General features: G+C 44.9%; 1 protein-coding gene across 1 annotated transcript in view; it reads left to right on the forward strand.

The window, feature by feature from the left end:
* Window positions 1-19,746, forward strand: part of immp2l (inner mitochondrial membrane peptidase subunit 2) — a 222,847-nt gene that overhangs the window by 172,671 nt on the left and 30,430 nt on the right. Inside the window, exon 4 of the mRNA XM_085165425.1 lies at window positions 8,703-8,768. Coding sequence (XP_085021551.1) covers window positions 8,703-8,768 — 66 coding nt within the window. The remainder of the gene's footprint in view (window positions 1-8,702; window positions 8,769-19,746) is intronic.

Genomic DNA, 19,746 nt, shown 5'->3' on the forward strand with positions numbered 1-19,746 from the left:
AGGAAAAGAGAGAACATGTAGTTTGTGCTGTGTCCCCACAGAATAATTAACTTTGTGCTCAGAGTCAAATTGAGCTGCGTGGCTCCCTTAAAACATGTGATTGTGATAAATGGGTCCAAACGTGCTTGTGTTGGTCCTCCTCCTCCTCACACAGGTCTCCAGTTTAAAACACCTGCTGTCATTATTTAATTAGGAGGATTATTCCAAAGTGACTTGGCGCTGTTATTGTCAATTAAATAAAAATAATAGGCTATTTCGCTCATGCAGTCTAATCAGTCCAAATGTGCTGCGAACCCTCTGAGAAATCACGGCATGAAAATTGAGGATGAACGTTGACGTATCAGTCTTGGAGCTCCGGAGAGGGCTGCGTCTTTAAAGTGTCCACGGCCGACGCTCCGAGGCGCTCCGAGCCTGACGCTGCTGCATGTTGACGTGAGGAAACTGAGCTTCGGCGTACTTGACCCCCGTTTAGCCGGGCAGGGGGGAGAAGTGCTGATTTCAGTCTGAGCACTTAAAGACGCCGCCGTGCACTGCTGCTAATTATGAAGGAGGCTTAAATACAGCGGGGGTGAGGACGGAGGGAGGGAGGGAGGCAGAGAGGGGCTGAGGTTCTGGCGAATTAGGCAGGCGGTGGTGGAGATCGCCCCACAGCCAATCCTGTGACCCCTCTTTCTCTCCTGACTCACGTCGCCACACCGCACGCTGGCATCGGCCGCCAGTCCGAAGCCCGGGACGCTTTCGCCTCATTGGGAAGTGTCCCGGTGGCTCGGTTTCCTGAGGGGATGCTTTAGCTTTCGCGTGTTATCACGAATCTTTCCTGCTTCTCGTCACTTTGAAAAGACACAAAGCTCCCCCGCACCGCCCTTCCCTTCATCCAGGCTTGTTGCACACTCTGCCTTTCTCTGACTTCAGGGATGAACCTGTGGAGTGACACTGACAACACCGTGTCCCCTCACGCTCCACTGCAAGACACCAAAGTGACGAAACGCGAATAGCGACTAAAGTGACGAGGCGTCCTCGCACCCCTCCGGAACGAGAGAGAAAAAAATCCCCCAGCCCTGTTTTCTTATTCCCCTCAGCTGTCAGAACCGCAGGCTGAGTCGCCACAGCGCTCAAGGACTACCGCAGTCCTGACAACGCACACACACACACACGCACAATCACACGAGTACACAAACACATTCCCCAAAAACCACACACAGCAATCAAACACTCACCAACAGAAAGTAGGAGCTGCATCCATCACATCCCGTGCACCGCGCAACAGCAGATGGACGGCAGGTATTCCTGGCATGGTTGCAGCGCCGCGGAGTGTGTGTGTGTGTCAGTGTGTGTGTGTTTTATTTAAGGCATGCAGTGCTGCATTTTAACATCCAGCAGAAGCAGCTATTTTCTTGTTTTCCTCGAGCATCTCCAAGAACAAACGTCTTCTCTCTTTGGCTCTCCACAGCGACAGAGATGTGGAGAGAGGAGGGAGGGGGAGCGAGCGAGAGACACTCACACACAGAGAGAGAGAGAGAAAGAGAGAGATCAGGAATTAAATAGAGAGAGAGCGACAGAGAGACACTGAGAATGAGTGATCCTTCCTCTCCTCTGCTGTTGGAGAGGAGATCATCCATCACTCTATTACACACACACTCCATGAATACACACACACACACACACACACACACACACACACACACACACACATTCCAGCTCCCCTGGGAACTGCCAATGAGTGTTCGCCTTTGAAGCTGTGGATGAATCTGATTGGTTTAGCAAGCTGCCTGTCAGTCATGATCCCCTGTATCCCCACGGCAACGGAGAGGAGGTGGTGATGGAAAGGGGGTTTGGGGTGGAGGGGGTGGGTAGGAGGAATTAGAGACAGAATCTGTGGGAGAGAGGGAGGGACGACAGGGTGAGCTGGTGAGGAGGAGAAGAAGATGGAAGATGATGAAAAGTAGAGACCAGAGGAGGAACAGGTGGAAGAACAGGCATGAAGGAGGAGGAAGGTGAAGCACCATCAGCCTGCCTGGGAGGGGTCATAGTGCAAGTCAAGGTCCAACAGGCACAGGCGAGGGTAATTCACAGACTGTATATAAAAGATGGGCATTGCACCGATTCTGAAGAGCTTAGCATCTCTGGAAGTGCTTTACACCTGCATTCTTTCTTATGACCAGCAGGGGGCGACTCCTCCGATTGCACAAAGAAGTCTGACTGCATAAAAGTCGAACCTCAGCTCAGTCGATCTGGGGCCTCATTAAACATTTCAACTCTTATTGAACACAACCTGTCCATCCATCCATCCATCACAGGTGGAGCGGAAATGCCCAGACATCCCTCACAGTCACAACCAAGTTCAGCAGCTCCAGACAAACAACTGCAGAGATGTGGGGAAAGCGATTTGGTTCGATGACTCGTGTTTCACAAGATTCTTTAAATGTGGCCTGGAAATGTTGAGGAGATCCAGTTTGTCAGTCATGCTGCAGTGTGCATTTCACCTGCACCGTTAGGCTCCACCTTAAAGGGTTGAGGATCACAGCACAGCTGTGCAAAAGTTAATAAGTGGTCATCTTTATAGTAAACCTTTCCCTCTTCCATGATGACGCTTCACATGTCCAAAGATCTTAAATAATCAGGCCCCATCTTATCTTAATGACCTTGTAGTACCATATCACCCTATTAGAGCACTTCGCTCTCGCTCTGCAGGCCTACTTGTTGTTCCTAGAGTATTTAAAAGTAGAATGGGAGGCAGAGCCTTCAGTTTTCAGGCCCCTCTTCTGTGGAACCAGCTTCCAGTTTGGATTCGGGAGACAGACACTATCTCTACTTTTAAGATTAGGCTTCAAACTTTCCTTTTTGCTAAAGCATATAGTTAGGGCTGGACCAGGGGACCCTGAATCCTCCCTTAGTTATGCTGCAATAGACGTAGGCTGCCGGGGATTCCCATGATGCATTGAGTTTTTCCTTTCCAGTCACCTTTCTCACTCACTATGTGTTAACAGACCTCTCTGCATTGAATCATATCTGTTATTAACCTCTGTCTCTCTTCCACAGCATGTCTTTATCCTGTCTTCCTTCTCTCACCCCAACCAATCACAGCAGATGGCCCCGCCCCTCCCTGAGCCTGGTTCTGCCGGAGGTTTCTTCCTGTTAAAAGGGAGTTTTTCCTTCCCACTGTCGCCAAAGTGCTGCTCATAGGGGGTCATATGATTGTTGGGTTTTTCTCTGTATCTATGAAGCGCCTTGAGGCGACTTTTGTTGTGATTTGGCGCTATATAAATAAAACTGAATTGAATTGAATTGAAGGTTACTAAATGCTTTAGATGCAAATGACGTAACTCATAAACTATAGAGACGTGGCATCGGTGCCACATGGTGGTCCGACTACCCGTTTAAATCGATCATGTGAAACATTTCACCTGCACGGCTCATTTCCAACAAACAGTTATTTAATTCAATTCAGTGTTATTTACACAGCGCCAAATCACAACAACAGTCGCCTCAAGGTGCTTTATATAGTAAGGTCGACCCTCCAATAATACATACAGAGAAAAACCCAACAATCATATGACCCCCTATGAGCAGCACTTTGGCGACAGTGGGAAGGAAAAACTCCCTTTTAACAGGAAGAAACCTCCAACAGAACCAGGCTCAGGGAGGGGCGGGGCCATCTGCTGCAACCGCTTTGGGCAGAGAGGTCTTTACATAAAATGAATTTTATTTTGATTTCCATCCTTTGCTGTTATTGAATAACACCAAGAATATCCAGTTCATTCATTGATTGTACTATTTTTGCCACATAGTTGGTGTAAGAACTTTCAAATAAAATGATCTCTCCAAACTTTAAACATAGAAACATGTTATGAATCAGCAGGTTCAGCTTCAAACGTTTGCTGGAGCTCTAAGACTTTCTATGAGATTTTTAATGACCAGCAGGGGGCGACTCGTGTGTTTCAGGAGGACAGCATGTTGTATAGAAGTGTAGAGGAAAATGAGCCTACTGCTGTTTTGATCTCTGACCTCAGTTAACACAGCTGATGAGTTTATGGTCTCAGTTACTGAATACAACATGATTATTTTATTATTTTCAATATTAGAGCTTAAAAAAAGACGATAAAGTTTTGGTTTTGTCAGAACCACCGCTCGCTTCAAAACACAAAGATGACGTTTGGGCTTCAAGCTCGTGCTTCTGTAACCAACATGTGACATCAGAGTGGCTGTGTCCATCTTTAGTTACAGTCTGTGTGTGAACAGGTTAGTGGGAGGCGCCTTTGTCCTCTAAGGTAAAATAAAAACTGCTGCCTGCACGCTGTTCATCACCGCCACATGTTCACTGCCTCAGTTTAGCTGAAGATAAACACACAATCCAGGAGACGCTGTTAATAAGACTTAAATCAGAGGAAAGAGATCTTTCATACATTACAATAATCGTGTTGATTCAGCGCTGCTGTCCTGAGGGTTTGCTCCGCCTCACTGCTTTGGGACTGTTGGTGCAACATAAATGGGCAGCGGTGTGTCCTGATGAGTCGGTGGTCCGAACACCAAACTTCAGCATCTGTGGCTCGATTTCCTGTTTGATGTCAGCTCCATGATGACAATTAATAAAAAAAAATTAGCTTTTATTTTGTTGTTTTTTGATGATCAGATAAAGAATCACTCATTCTTCCACTTTAGATGCTGTGGATTAAAGGAAAGCTGAAATGTGCAGCGTGTTTGAATCCAGTGTGATCTGATTCGTCTCTACAGCTGTAACGAGCCAGAGTAACAGCTGAGTTTGGGTAGTTTGGTTTGTAGTGTTGCAGCTGGTTGAGTAAGGCAGTGAATCAGCGATCGATTCCTGTCAGAGCTTCATCACATAAAAGAGACACAAAGAGAAAAAACAGCAGAGATGATTCAAGCCTGACAACCCGACTTATCCCAGCATGGTCTCGCAGTGATTCAGAGAGCTGCTTATCTTCTCAGGAGTGTTCGGCTTTCTGTGTTTTCACGAGTCGCCATAAATGCTCAGTGGGGTCAGGGGTCACCGCTGTATCTCTGTGCTGCTGTCCTTACAGTCACTGAGCTCTGCCTGGTGTTTATCAGCACTGTCTGTGAACTACTGTCTGTGTCTTAGCTGAGGCTGTGCAGGACTTGTTGACCATCAACACGCTTGGTTAAGTAACTGGTTAGCTACCAGTTGGTAACCACCTGAGACCACCAGTCTTTGGGGAAAATGAGCGTTCCCAGACCAGTTGCTGGGTGGTTGCTGGCAGTTGCTGTGAAATCAATTGCTAATCACCAGCCATGCAGGCCTAAAGACCAGTCAGTGATGCCATAGTAACCACCAGTTACCAGGGCAAAACTAGTTGGTGAGTGGTTGCAGGAAGTTTCTTGCTTTTGCTACGTGAGATTGGTTGCAAAGAGTAAAAGCTGTGCTTTTAGTGAGCTGGTTTCAGCAGAAAGGCACAACTTTTATTCCATTCCCAGTTTGCATCGCACTCTTTGGCTTCACATCTACTTGGCAAGTAATTTGTGTTCAGACAAGTCGGTGTCTTCAATGCAAAGTACTGGTAACCACGGCAATCTGGGAATATTGTTTCAGCGTAAGATAAAATAACCTGTGTCGTCGGTGTCAGCCCACCTCTGGATGAACTCTGCTGCCCCCACAGTTAAACGTTCAATTGGAGCTGGAGATGGAACATGAACATGAGATTAATATGTCCTGCTTTTAAACACTGCCACTTCTTTTGTTTGGGGGAGGGGGGCAGAGGTTACTTGCAAAGTCGTGATAACCATCACAAAAGATCTGACTGGATGACGGCACCGCCTCTGTGAGGGGAAGCTGTAGCAGCAGCAGTAGTTTAATGTATAAAGTAAACTATGCAGTAGACTGGCCTATAACCACAGAGCGATGTGTGACCACGCTCTGCACAGGCGTGTGGACGTTAACCTGCCGCTGCGAGCCACGCTCTGACCACGCTCTGACCACGCTCTGCATGTCGTCACCTATTTACCTCCACATTTGCTCTTGTTTCCCCTGAAAGAAGTGGTTCAGAGACCTAACTGTATCTCGGGATACTCCTGCTGTTAAACTGGGTCTTTTTATTTGGTGAATTTTTATCTGTAAAATAAGCTGTTTCTCTCTCAGTGGTTAGTGGTTGCTGTATTGATCTTCTGGTGGTGTGGTCACTTTGAATCAGACAGACTAGTTTCCTAGTCCTATTTTTATCATCTACTTTCTACAAAATGTTTTAGAGCTCCATACACGATTCACTCAGAAGTCTTCATTCAGTGCAGCCACGATCTGACTCTGAGAAAGCTCTGCTCAGAATAACAACCGGGCTTCTCATTCTTAGTACTGATCCATCCATCCATCCCTCCACCCATCCATCCATCCATCCATCCATCCATCCATCCTCCCATCCATCCTCCCATCCATCCATCCATCCTCCCATCCATCCTCCCACCCATCCATCCTCCCATCCATCCATCCCTCCACCCATCCATCCATCCATCCATCCTCCCATCCATCCTCCCACCCATCCATCCTCCCATCCATCCATCCATCCTCCCGTCCATCCATCCTCCCATCCATCCATCCATCCTCCCATCCATCCATCCTCTCATCCATCCATCCTCCCACCCATCCATCCATCCATCCTCCCATCCATCCATCCATCCATCCATCCATCTATCCATCCATCCTCCCATCCATCCATCCTCCCATCCATCCATCCATCCATCCATCCTCCCATCATTCATCCATCCATCCTCCCGTCCATCCATCCTCCCATCCATCCATCCTCCCATCCATCCATCCTCTCATCCATCCATCCTCCCATCCATCCATCCATCCTCCCATCCATCCATCCATCCTCCCATCCTCCCATCCATCCATCCATCCTCCCATCCATCCATCCGTCCTCCCATCCATCCATCCATCCTCCCATCCATCCTCCCATCCATCCATCCATCCTCCCATCCATCCATCCATCCTCCCACCCATCCATCCATCCATCCTCCCATCCATCCATCCATCCATCCATCCTCCCATCCATCCATCCATCCATCCATCCATCTATCCATCCATCCTCCCATCCATCCATCCATCATCCATTCATCCTCCCATCCATTCATCCATCCATCCTCCCGTCCATCAATCCTCCCATCCATCCATCCATCCTCTCATCCATCCATCCTCCCACCCATCCATCCATCCATCCTCCCATCCATCCATCCATCCATCCATCCTCCCATCCATCCATCCATCCTCCCATCCATCCATCCGTCCTCCCATCCATCCATCCATCCATCCATCCATCCTCCCATCCAGCCATCCATCATCCATCCATCCTCCCATCCATTCATCCATCCATCTTCCCGTCCATCAATCCTCCCATCCATCCATCCTCCCACCCATCCATCCATCCATCCTCCCATCCATCCATCCATCCATCCTCCCATCCATCCATCCGTCCTCCCATCCATCCATCCATCCATCCTCCCATCCATCCATCCTCCCACCCACCCATCCATCCATCCATCCATCCATCCATCCATCCTCCCATCCATCCATCCATCCAAGCTCCTCCCAAATAACTGAACTTCTAACCATCTCTACAGAAGAGGCCAGCCACTCTTTTGGAGCTTAGATGGATCACAGACTGTATCTGTGATCCATCTAAGCTGCTTTCTCAGAGAGATGTATTGGACCTCAGCACAATGACACCTGCTGGTCTGAGTCTGGTCTTTTAGCTTAAAATGATATGGTAAAATAGAGAATTTTTATGATAAATCGATGAGATTCGGGAGTGGATCCTGCTAAACCAATCATTTGACATATTGCTTCATAGAAATGATACGACCTCCATACATGTCCAAAATGTTAGCATGTTTGCTGCCATGTCAAAATAAGTTGTTGAAATTGAGATTCGTTTACTATTTTCCGGAGGTTTTGTGCATGATTCTGGTTTAACCATGGATGTGGGCACTGGGAAGGTGCCTCCTCTTCAGAGACTGAATGTGTCCTCTGTTTCCCGACAGAATTAACATCATTGATTTTTCTGTTTCATGTTGGTGACTTTGTACCAGAAGTCTCTAAATACGTTCTTGATCAAATGTTTTTTAAAACATCAAACAAAGACACGTGTGTTTAATTACTCACCTGCCATAACCTAAATCAGCGGTCCCCAACCCCGGTGCTACGGACGGGTACCAGTCCGTGAGTCGTTTAGTACTGGGCCGCGAGAGTTGAGGCTCAGGTGTGAAATTTATGGTTTTCAGGGTTTTTATCGGTTTTTAGTGTTATTTTATTATCGTTTTTATCTCGGATTAACTCGGATTGCATCCATCCATCCTTCGCCCCCAGGCACCTCCTGCAGCTCAAGCAGGATGGGATTTTAGACACTTTGTGTAAAGTTGAGACAGGTGGCATGTCTCACAAAGTGGCATCATTTCAAGCCCTGGGGTGATCGCTTTCCTAGGTTTTCCAGATTTACTTAAATTTTGACAGATTTGCAACTCAGATCTTTAGTCACACTGTGTGCACTTTTTGAACAAATCATAAAATAACATATATGATGACGTCAGGTAAAAAGATGCTGCAGCCTCAGACTTGATCTGAACAGAGCTGTTTCCACAGGTTACTACAACACGCTTGTAAGATTTTAATGTGGCTGTTTTCCTGTTTGGGTTTTAGCTTATTGGCTTTAATGTATTTATATTTATTGCTCCCTCAGGTCCCCGAAGAATCCAAAGCAGAAGATCATCAAACGGGTCATTGGCCTGGAGGGAGACTTCATCAGGTAGGAAGAAGCTTCTTTTTTCTTTGCTGAAAATCCAACCGAGGCGTCGCAATTACAGCAGCAGCTACAGCGTTTCACATCAGATCTGTGCTGCGAGGGAGCGAACGTGTCGCAGCATCGTGCTGCAGTCGAGACATTCGCTTCACCAGACGAACTTCTAATCAGAGCAGCTGTTTGTGCTCAGCGTGTTCTCACGTGAGCACAAACTCTTCACTACATTTAGAAACAGACTTTTGTTGTCACCATATTTTTAGTCTTTATGATGACGGGACACGTCCTTCCTGCCAGTCTGAGACTCTCAGATTATCTGCAGGTGGTCTACGCGTTGTAATTAAACGGACGTAACAGTAACGTTCTGTCACCTTTAGGTGTGTCTCTCTTTATGTGGGACTGCATAACATTTTAATGTCTTATCCTTCTGTCACACACACTGCGACACTATCCCGTATTTCAATCGGCTCTTGTTTACAAAATAGTCTAATTAAAAAAGGCATTTAATCAGAAAGTGAAACGTCTTTTTGCTAATCACTTTAACTCAGTGGAAAAACAGCATGCAGTGAAGGAGCAGAAGCCGTATCTTTACTGCCAGACACCCATCTGTTAGTCCACGGACGAAGCTGCTGAGAGTGAACTGCTTTGGGGAGGAGCAGGAGTGGACGCTGGGATGTCCAGCTGTGGCGAGGCCCACACAAAGCTTAAAGACACAGAGCATGCTCCTGCAAGGTAACCGCCGGAGATGGCAGGAGGCCCAGATAACAAACACAGGGCATAACCTAAAACTGGGAAGATCCACATGGGAGTCACAGGGTTGATACCTAAGGTAGACAGTGTTGGGAAGGTTACTTTTAAAATGTATTCCATTACAGATTACAGATTACATGCCCCAAAATGTATTCTGTAACGTATTCCGTTACGTTACTCAATGAGAGTAACGTATTCTGAATACTTTGGATTACTTAATATATTATCATGCTGTTTACAACTACATGAATGTACTATTGCTGTGATTTATTACTGTTACTGAAGGTCCGCGGCTCCGAACCGTAGTAAAGGGACCTCTGGCTAATACGGTGGGTTCATGTCGGCTCGTAGCTGAAAACTAGCTTTACTTTGTTGTCTGGGTCAACTTTGCTAGCAGAGACAGAGAGAGGCGTTGAAAGGCTGCTCCAACGGAACTTATTGTTTTTGGAGGAAAACACGAACACGGTGTACAGTCGAGTCTTAATAGCTTACTTACAGCTGGGCTCGTCAGGCTCTCTTCTTGGCTGCAGTGGTTATTATTATATTTACATGCTTCCAGCTCCCGTTTCTGCTCGATGACAGCTCGTACTTTTCCTTTTTCTCCCTCCCTCGCTCACAGACACATAACGGGTATGGCAGTCCATTCTCCCTGCAGCACGGACTACACTGCCCATGATGCTACATTCTTTAGAGCTATACCTGTAGCATTCTGCCTGTTAGCTTAGCACAACAACAACAAAAAGGCCTCTCTCACCCAGGAAACACGCAGAGAGAGAAGCGTCACCCAGTAACCATGACAACGGTAACGCTGCCGCCTGGAACAACAGAACGTAGCTGTCAAACAAAACCCAAACAGTCCTGACCCGCCACAATATGAAACAGGGAAGTACCGCCGTGTAATCCATTTATTTCAACAAAGTAACTGTATTCTAAATACCACCTTTTTAAACGGTAACTGTAACGGAATACAGTTACTCATATTTTGTATTTTAAATACGTAACGGCGGTACATGTATTCCGTTACTCCCCAACACTGAAGGTAGACTAGGTCACTGATAGATACTGGAAAACAGTCCACTAACCAGTAATAAACAGGCTTCCTCCGTAGTGTCCAAGTGAAGTGTCTCTAAACGGTCCAGATAAAGGTAACAAAAACACCATGAAAGATAAAAGAATAATTATCAAAAAAAGAACAAAAACCCTTCTGACCAGCCAAAGATGACACCTCCCCTTCTCCGAAACACCATGTACCCCCCAGTGTGCCATCCCCAGGGGACCGTCTTTTATTTCTGTTCATATTTTCATCTTCAGTCATCTGTATTTAATTTCTTTTTCTTTTCTCTCTTTCCCTCCTTCTTCCTCTCAGTATTATTTTAGTTATTCTCAGTGTTAGTAGAAGTAGTTCAATTCAATTCAGTTTATTTATACGGCGCCAAATCACAAGAACAGTCGCCTCAAGGTGCTTTATATTGTAAGGTCGACCCTACAATAACACATACAGAGAAAAACCCAACAATCATATGACCCCTATGAGCAGCACTTTGGCGACAGTGGGAAGGAAAAACTCCCTTTTAACAGGAAGAAACCTCAAACAGAACCAGGCTCAGGGAGGGGCGGGGCCATCTGCTGTGATTGGTTGGGGTGAGAGAAGGAAGACAGAAGGAAGACGCACCCTTACAAGTGTACGGTGTGAGGCTGGCCCATAGCGTGCCTCACCTCTTGTCTTATGAGAGCTGGGAGAGGCTTGGATAAGCTCTTAAGAAAGTGGAAGTAAAAGGAAAGACAACAACACGAGGGTTGGTCCTTCAAAATAAAACAGGAAGTAAATCAAAGTTGGAGAACACAGGAGGCAAAAGAATAAATAAAATCCAAGAATGTGTGTTTAACCACACAAAGGACGAGGAAAGACCAAGAAAAATGGAAACAGAACCGGATAACAGACATCACAAAGAGAGGTCGGAGATCCTGATCTGATCACCTTGGTGTTGGAGGAACTTTTCCATCATCTGCTAACACAGCTGAAACTGTAAGACCACACTTTAAGAAAAAAGGTTTAAAATGCGTGTGGCGTGCTTCATGTGTTCCTGCCATAACCTCAGAGCTGCCTTCATTTCTCAGAAATTAAAAACAGCTGTGGGGAATCACAGGAGGTGGAAATTTTAATTGTTTTTGCAGTTTTCACCGACTTTTCCCTGATAACTGTTCGTTTAATGAAAAATGTAGGCAGACGCGAACTTGCCATTAATTTCATAACCGCTTCATTCTCATCTCTTTTCATCGCCTCCAACTGAATAATGAAAACAAGCGAAATAAACGAATGTGCCAGCGTTCGTCAGATTCAGCCCAATTTAATGAGTCAGGGGTTACTGAGTGACATTTTCAACAATTGAGCGTGTCGCAATAACTCACATAAAACATGGAAAAGTGTCTGAAAAGCTCTTGTGAGTGGCATAAATCAGCACACGACTACGCCCCTTAAAACATGACTTTTTCCTGCTTTTTGTGATGATTAAAAGTGAAATAATACAGAGAGACATTTAAGCCACAAATTAAATTATTTATGTTTGCAGTCAAAGACTTTCTTCTAATCCTGTGATGTTTTTGCACATATTTACCACCACAGGAATGATTTTTGAATTTCATATTGATGATAAAGGTCTTGCAAGGTGCTTTATGTAATATTTGAGACACTCCAACTGGGTCCGGCTCAAGCAAGGGCAGAAGGACACGAAATAAGGAACCTCGACTGGAGTTTGGGGGGAAAGAGAGGAAGGAGGAGCATGGAGAGACCACGAAGAACAAACACGACGCAAGATGGCAACAACATACAGTCTGTTTGTGATAGTACAGCAATTAATGGATGTTGTTCACCAAAAATTGCAAGTTTGTTGCCATCTGTGGAAAATCTATTACACAGAAAGTCTCAGTAAAAATTCAGAATCGAGCCAGAACATCATAGATCGTAGCTTTGAAACTCAAACTCAGAACTTCCTCCACAAATCATCATGTAGTTGCTGCAGAATCGAGATTGAACTGAAATATGATATAGATGCTCAGCAACATTGCTTTTAGATAGCAACATAACCATACCATACTGGAATACAACCAGTTGCCAATGGTTGGATCGAGTTCCTCAGACTGACTCCGATTGATTGCAACCTGCTGGAAATCTGAGTTTGTGAGTTAGACAGCAGTAAATTGCAATCCTTTGCCAAAACGCTACGTCCAGGAGAACAGAATCAACTTTTGGGGGGATCTGAAGCCTAATCTTGAAAGTAGAGATAGTGTCTGTCTCCTGAATCCAAACTGGAAGCTGGTTCCACAGAAGAGGGGCCTGAAAACTGAAGGCGCTGCCTCCCATTCTACTTTTAAATACTCTAGGAACAACAAGTAGGCCTGCAGAGCGAGAGCGAAGTGCTCTGATAGGGTGATATGGTACTACAAGGTCATTTAGGTATGATCATTGAATACTGTGTGAAAAGGGTTTTAAAGTCCAGTGAAGAGAAGCTGACAGCTGATCAATACTGAAAGTAACACCTGTGTGAACCAAAGACAGGCTGAAATTTAAGACATTAGACTTGCTCATTAATTAATTCCACTGATGCTTGATTCTTCCCCCGGCCGGTTCGGTTTGTAGAAGTAGAATCATGTGAGGAATGAATCTTTGGTTTTTTTTCGCTATTTATAGAAAACTTGAAAGGCTTCTAACACTTTATCCTGAACATGTCGTTGTCACGTTAGTTTCCTTCAGATTTTTAAACATCCTGAACAAGCAGAGTCTCCAATCATCACTACTGTTGATAGAAATGTACCAAACACCTGCTCCTCCTGGTCAGCTTTGGCTGTCAAGAACATCATCTCTGTAGTGTACGCGGGGAGTAAATCCTCTCCCATCGGCAGAGTTTTTGCTCCTCTGTCAGTCCCAGGAGACGCCAACGTCTCTGTGACGACGCTTTCAGACTGACTCACAAAAGATCAGGTCCATCCAGTCGCTGTGGCAGCTGTTTGATGGACAGGAGAGGATAACTGTCAACAACCTCGGGCTTCAGATGAAGAATCAAAGTGTTTATACATTAAAACTGATTTTTGTCAGTTGTCATCAGAACTCTTTGTCTCCCAGAAAAGCATCAAGTCCAGAGCCGGCTGCTCCTCCTTTGTCTCTTTGGTCAGTTTCTCTCCTTATCATCTCCGTTACTTCCTGAAACTCTGAAAGTCTTTATAAAAATCCTCACCCATTTTTCCTGACTTTGTCGGCTCTAAATCTTTTCTTCATGGAGTATTTTCCACCATTCCAGGATCTCTTCCTGTTTTGTTTTCTCCAGACTTTTCCTTTGAATATTCGCTCTCATCAGCCACCTTCCTTACATCAGCTCAATCTTCAGCCTCTGAGTTTCCAGGATATATTTTTTAATGCATGAAATTGCTTTACATAGTGGACGTGAAACGATACGTTCATATATGCACCAGCTTATTGTCAGACACACTTTATCCGACACCATTTGTGGAGGCCGATTGCGCCCTCTGTTTGACCACTCATTTGACGATGGCCTGTGGTCACACAGCTGCGTGCCTCAGCTGTGTTTGAACAGCCAGGCTTGCTATTCAAAGAAGTTATCACAACCGGAAAAAACGATGCCCTGAAACTGTGAGAAAAGGAACCAAGCGGATAACAAGAAAAAACCTTCTGGCATGAGTGTTGCGTTGGTGTTAAAACGGCGGGCGCCACGGTTTGTGCAGTTTGTGGTTAAGACACCACAGGAACTGACAGGAACACGGGAGTTCTGACACTTGGGGACAAACTCGTGGTGCACGACCCTGTGAATGTGGACTCTCTCGCTGCCTGATACTCGGATGCTGCAGACTCGTCCACTAAGCTTCTGAGCCGCAGCTTTCATCAGCAGCGATTTAAAGGAAAACCATACCCTGATTCATCTGTGAAGGTTCTCAATCATCCAGGTGATCGAAGTCTGAGGAGCTTGGAAAGGAAAGTGTGCAGATGTGTTTCTTAACCCTTTAAAGCCGGTCGGAGTGGGCACGTTCTGTTTTGCGTAACTATTTTTAAATCCCGGTAGCTCTGCAACCACGTGAGCTAGCGCAATAATTTTTTTTGCATATGAAACCGGAGGAGTTGTACTTACATCTTATGCCATCAGCTTGTCCTCGGTCACAGTTTCCTTCCACATATAACTTTGCAAAAACTGCATAAAAAGCACTTGCAGCAACAAAAACATAATATTCCAGAAACACGTTTTGCCGATCCGATCAGCTGTTCATAACACTTCCTACATTAGAGTAGACGTCAGCGTGAACTATCGCATGTCCGCCATGACCTGCCCGAAACCGGAAGTGACGTGATTTTGCAGAAATGTAGTTTTTTTACCATCAGGGCCTCATGAGCCTATACTGGTGTTTTTAAAAGTTATGTTTGACTTTATGACTTTCTGTGTCGTTTCTGGGATGCTTAGGACTCATATTGCACTGCTGGAAATAGTTTATTTTGATGCATATGCTGCTTTTTTGCAAATTTGCATTATAATATTTATTTTTGTTTTTCCTGCAGTATATAAAAATTGGTGTATTTCAAAAATAAAACTATGAAGACATTCAAAATAAATTTCCTGTGGTGGGAAACTATTTTGTGCAACTTTTTTGTATTTACAGTTTTGAGGGATAAGCCTCTTAAATTTCTCTAACTAGAAATATATGTTAAAAAAACAAAAACGATTTTCAATTTTTTTGTAGTTTATTGCACTTTTTTGCAATTTATGTAAGTACTATGCACTTAATGCAGACATATTATTAAAATATGGGCTATAATGGTTGTATTGATGTATCAGCTGTTCGTAACACTTCCTATGTTGGACTAGCGCAAACTTTCGCATGTCCGCCATGACCTGCCCGAAATCGGAAGTGACGTCATTTTCGCGGGAATGTAGTTTTTTACAGCTTTTTTATACATCAAATCACAGGATCAACCCTTTTTTTAAAGGTTTTTCAAGCATCCTTCAGCTTTTATGCATTTATCCAGCCATGTGCACACCGGCTGAAGGCTGCGTCATTCCACGAGTGTGTTTCTAGTTCCCAGGTTGTGAATTTCTTCTGGATTCTTGTCAGCCTAGCAAAGTCAAACCGGAGAAAAACCAGAACTTTTTTCTTCTTCTTCTTCTCTAATTCAGGGTCGTGGGGGCTGGATCCTATCAGCTTGCGCCCTGGACAGGTCGCCAGTCTGTTGCAGGGTTTCCTCTCCCATTAACCGTCTCACGTTATGATTCATGGGTAGACACATTACTCACCAACACTTTGTACACTGTTTAACTTTTTAAACTGCGTCATTCAGGTACGTGAGGCTGATTCACTTCCCATCGTTCACCTCCTCTCTTTTACATTTCGAGCCTCAATGTTCAACATTTTCTTTTCTTTTTCTTTAGATTAAAGTGTTTGTCTACAAGATGCATCACTTTATTGCGTTGACTATAAAGCGGCTCCCGCTGATAATGGGAGCAGAATTGTTGGCATCATGTGTTGTGCTGCATTTACCAGGAGGCTGAACACATTAGAGAAAAGGATTTTGGTGCAGCACACCATGAAACTAACACGTCAGAGTGCTGAGAGCAGTGTCGAGCTTTTTCTTTCTCTTTTTTGCCTCAAACTGAAACTAGTCGTGTACAGCAAGAACCCAACACGCAGATGGGATCACAGCAAAGGATTACCAGAAACTCGTGTGATGCCAGTCGACTCGAGCATGTACACACATCAGATAAACAGTGGAGGCTTACGAGTCTCGAGCAGCTCTGCAAATTTAAAATGTGGAAAGATGTACGAGTCATTTGGATCATTTATAAATCCGAGCTCGTGCGTGTAGTCGACCGCTTGCCTGTGATACGTAAAATGTCAGGTTGGAGTTTAAACTTCCTCTTCGTGCTCGTGGTTCTTTACACCTCAGGTGCTCCCGGCCCAAGCAGCCATCACATTACGTAGTGCAGTAAAACCTCCCTCACAGGGTTGCTTCATGTCATTGAGATTTGCAGCATTTATTCATGCACAGCTCTCTGAGCTCTGCAGCAGCTCGATTCTTTCCTTTTTCAGCCGTTCTGTTGATGACCCGCTTTGGTCCAAGCTTCAGCTGTGGGACTGACGGGTTGGAGGAAATATTTTGGTGCATTATGGGCACAAATCTGCTATTTAAATCAGATCGAATTGTCCTGATGCTACATTAAGTCTTGAAATTGCACCACTGAACCAATGTAAAGAACACGTGAAAGTTAGGCTGCAGATTGCTATTTATATATTCTTGTATGAGTGCACAGTGTGTGTGTGTGTGACTGAGTCATGCTCCTTTTCCTGGATTTCCTTCAGGAGGAAGTGGGAGCTGTTCTCAGCCCTGTTACGCAGCGTTCTCGTGAGGAAATGAGCTCCACAGTTCAGATAATGAGACACAGCAGGGGAACAGAGCAGCCCCGGCTACTGGCTCTAATACAGCAACTTCCTAAACATCACCGTCTGAACGTTAGGCGGCTTTTTATTTATTACCGAGAGCATCGTGTCCCCAGACATTCTCTGTGGCCATTAGCATCACTGTCTTTATTTTTAACCTGTAAATTCAAAGAAAAGAAACTTTGGCAAACTCTCAAATCATGAAATGAGAAAGTAACCATAGTAACCATACTATGGAAAGTCTACTACCCCGTGAAGCAAATCTTCTTGGGATTGACTTGTTTGGAGCTGTCTCATGCAGTGTAAATGGACTAGCTCTTCTATAGCACTTTTATACCCTACAGGCTTACAATTAAGAACTGACAGATATAAGAAGTTTGAAGGACTGCTAGAGTCCAACATATTCGCTTCTTCTCACCCCAACCGGTCGCAGCAGATGGCCCCGCCCCTCCCTGAGCCTGGTTCTGCTGGAGGTTTCTTCCTGTTAAAAGGGAGTTTTTCCTTCCCACTGTCGCCAAAGTGCTGCTCATAGGGGGTCATATGATTGTTGGGTTTTTCTCTGTATCTATGAAGCGCCTTGAGGCGACTTTTGTTGTGATTTGGCGCTATATAAATAAAATTGAATTGAATTGAATTGATGCAGTTTAAGCAACAAAATTTCTTGGTCAGGTTTGCCCAACAAAAATATTTGGTTCAAACTGTGTGGTTTAGGCAGCAAAGGCATTAAAAGCATTAAAAGCGCCTGTTAGATTCAGCTGGTTTGGTTTAAACCACAGCTGGGCTTCAGTCTTACGTGGGTTCATTATTATTTACTCTTAGCTGCTTTTTATTGTGTTTTCACCAACTGTGGGTTGGGTCTGATTAGAAATGGGCTTTTCTTATAAGCTTTGTCACACCATAAAAACCTCTCTATTTCTGGATGACTGAAAAGCTGCCATGCTGTTATTAATTACACCTTTCGTTTTTTTCATATGCCATGAAGTTTTTCAATAAAAACTGCAGCTACACTGAGTCAGTGCACAAACAGTTGGAGCAGAGAGGAGCAGTTTCCTCCTCTTGATGATTCACTGCTGAATTATCTTTAAAGTTTATGTCTTGAGACAGTTGGCCTATTCTTAGTTCTCCTTCAAATGGACTCGGTCAAATTTCCGCCCCCACGCCTGTCAATCACCTTGACGAGCTGTCATCTGCTCTGAAGCCGAGGCCAGCAGAGTCCATTAAGCCTCCACATTAGCTGAAGAATGAGACAAGCAATGCAATTAAAAACCAACACTGCTCCACTGGGCTATTTTTTTCTGTCCTTCCTCTGGTACTCGGAAAAACAGCAGAGCCAATGGTAAACAGGTAAACAGCCCTGTTTCCCAATAAAAATGCACATAAAGATGTCTCATGGACCCAGTAATGATAAGATTTTATGTCTCATTTTTATATTTCTTCATGTTTTTGCTTTGTCTTTGCACATCATAGTATTTTAGAGAAGGTTTGACCAAAGAGAGATAAAATTACGCCCCAAAATGTGCTCTTATTACACCAATTTATTTGTTGTTTATTTACTTTTTTTACTGCTCACCTGGGCTCAGGTGCAGCAGCCTAAGCAGAGCAGCCCAGACTTGCCTCTTCCCAGTCACCTCCACCAGCTTATCCACAACAACACCGAGGCGTTACCGGGTCAGCCGAGAGACATAATCTGTCAAGTGTGTCCTGTGCCAACCCCAGGACCACCTCCTAACTCGACATGCCCAAACCACCACCAGAGCTGGCTCCTCTGTAGCGTCTCTCCCAAATGACTGAACTCCTTGTTAAGATGTATGTGGAGAAGTTTGGAGGGTCCGTTTTTTTCTGTGATTGTACAAAAGAAGGCGACCATTAAAGTTGGAGTTACTATGCCAGTTGTGTGATTATTGGACTACCATTGGTAGCAGAGGACGGCGGCTGCTGGGAATTACAAAGTGCCACCATCGTTCGTCTTATGAAAGTTGGAAAAATGAAATTGAAATGTGGAGACTCGTTACAGACTTGGTCAAAAAAAGACAGGCTCTAGCGATTACTTTGTCGCTATCGGGAAGAGCGAGGGAAAGCGCGCTGGAATCACAGCCCATGACCACAACACGGATATGGGGATGGATGTTCTTCTAACCAAACTGGACTCCGTGTTTTTAAAAGAAGAAAAAGATCAACAGTACGAAGCTTTGAACAAAGTAGCACGTCGATGGTGGATTACATCAGCGGTCCCCAACCTTTTTTGCGCCACGGACCGGTTTATGCCCGACAATATTTTCAAACGATAAAAACGATAACAAAATAACGCTGAAAACCGATAAAAACCCTGAAAACTATAAATTTCACACCCGAGCCTCAACTCTCGCGGCCCGGTACCAAACGACTCACGGCCTGGTACCGAGGCCCGGGGGTTGGGGACCGCTGGATTACATTATCGAATTTGAACGACGGTACAACAAGATAAGTAAGTTCAAAATGGAATTACCAGACGCAGTGTTAGCATTTAAGCTGCTAGACACCGCGGGGCTAAATACTAAAGACTAACAGCTAGCACTTACCGCTTGTTCCATCATCTCTTTTGATAACATGAAATCAGCCTTGAAAAGGATTTTCTGCGATAACGTCTCTTCACCACAAGAGGGCGACTCCGCTTACTCCGCACAGTACACAGGCAAGCGTGAACGTAGTTCAAACTCAGAGCAACCCCAAAGAATAGCTGCAGGGACTAATCCACTCGACAGATATGGGAGGAGAACAAGATGTGCAGTATGCCAAAGCACTTATCACTGGGTAAAAGATTGCC

The sequence above is a fragment of the Neolamprologus multifasciatus genome, chromosome 7 (genome assembly GCF_963576455.1).
Source record: "Neolamprologus multifasciatus chromosome 7, fNeoMul1.2, whole genome shotgun sequence".
In the NCBI taxonomy this organism is placed as follows: Eukaryota; Metazoa; Chordata; class Actinopteri; order Cichliformes; family Cichlidae; genus Neolamprologus; species Neolamprologus multifasciatus.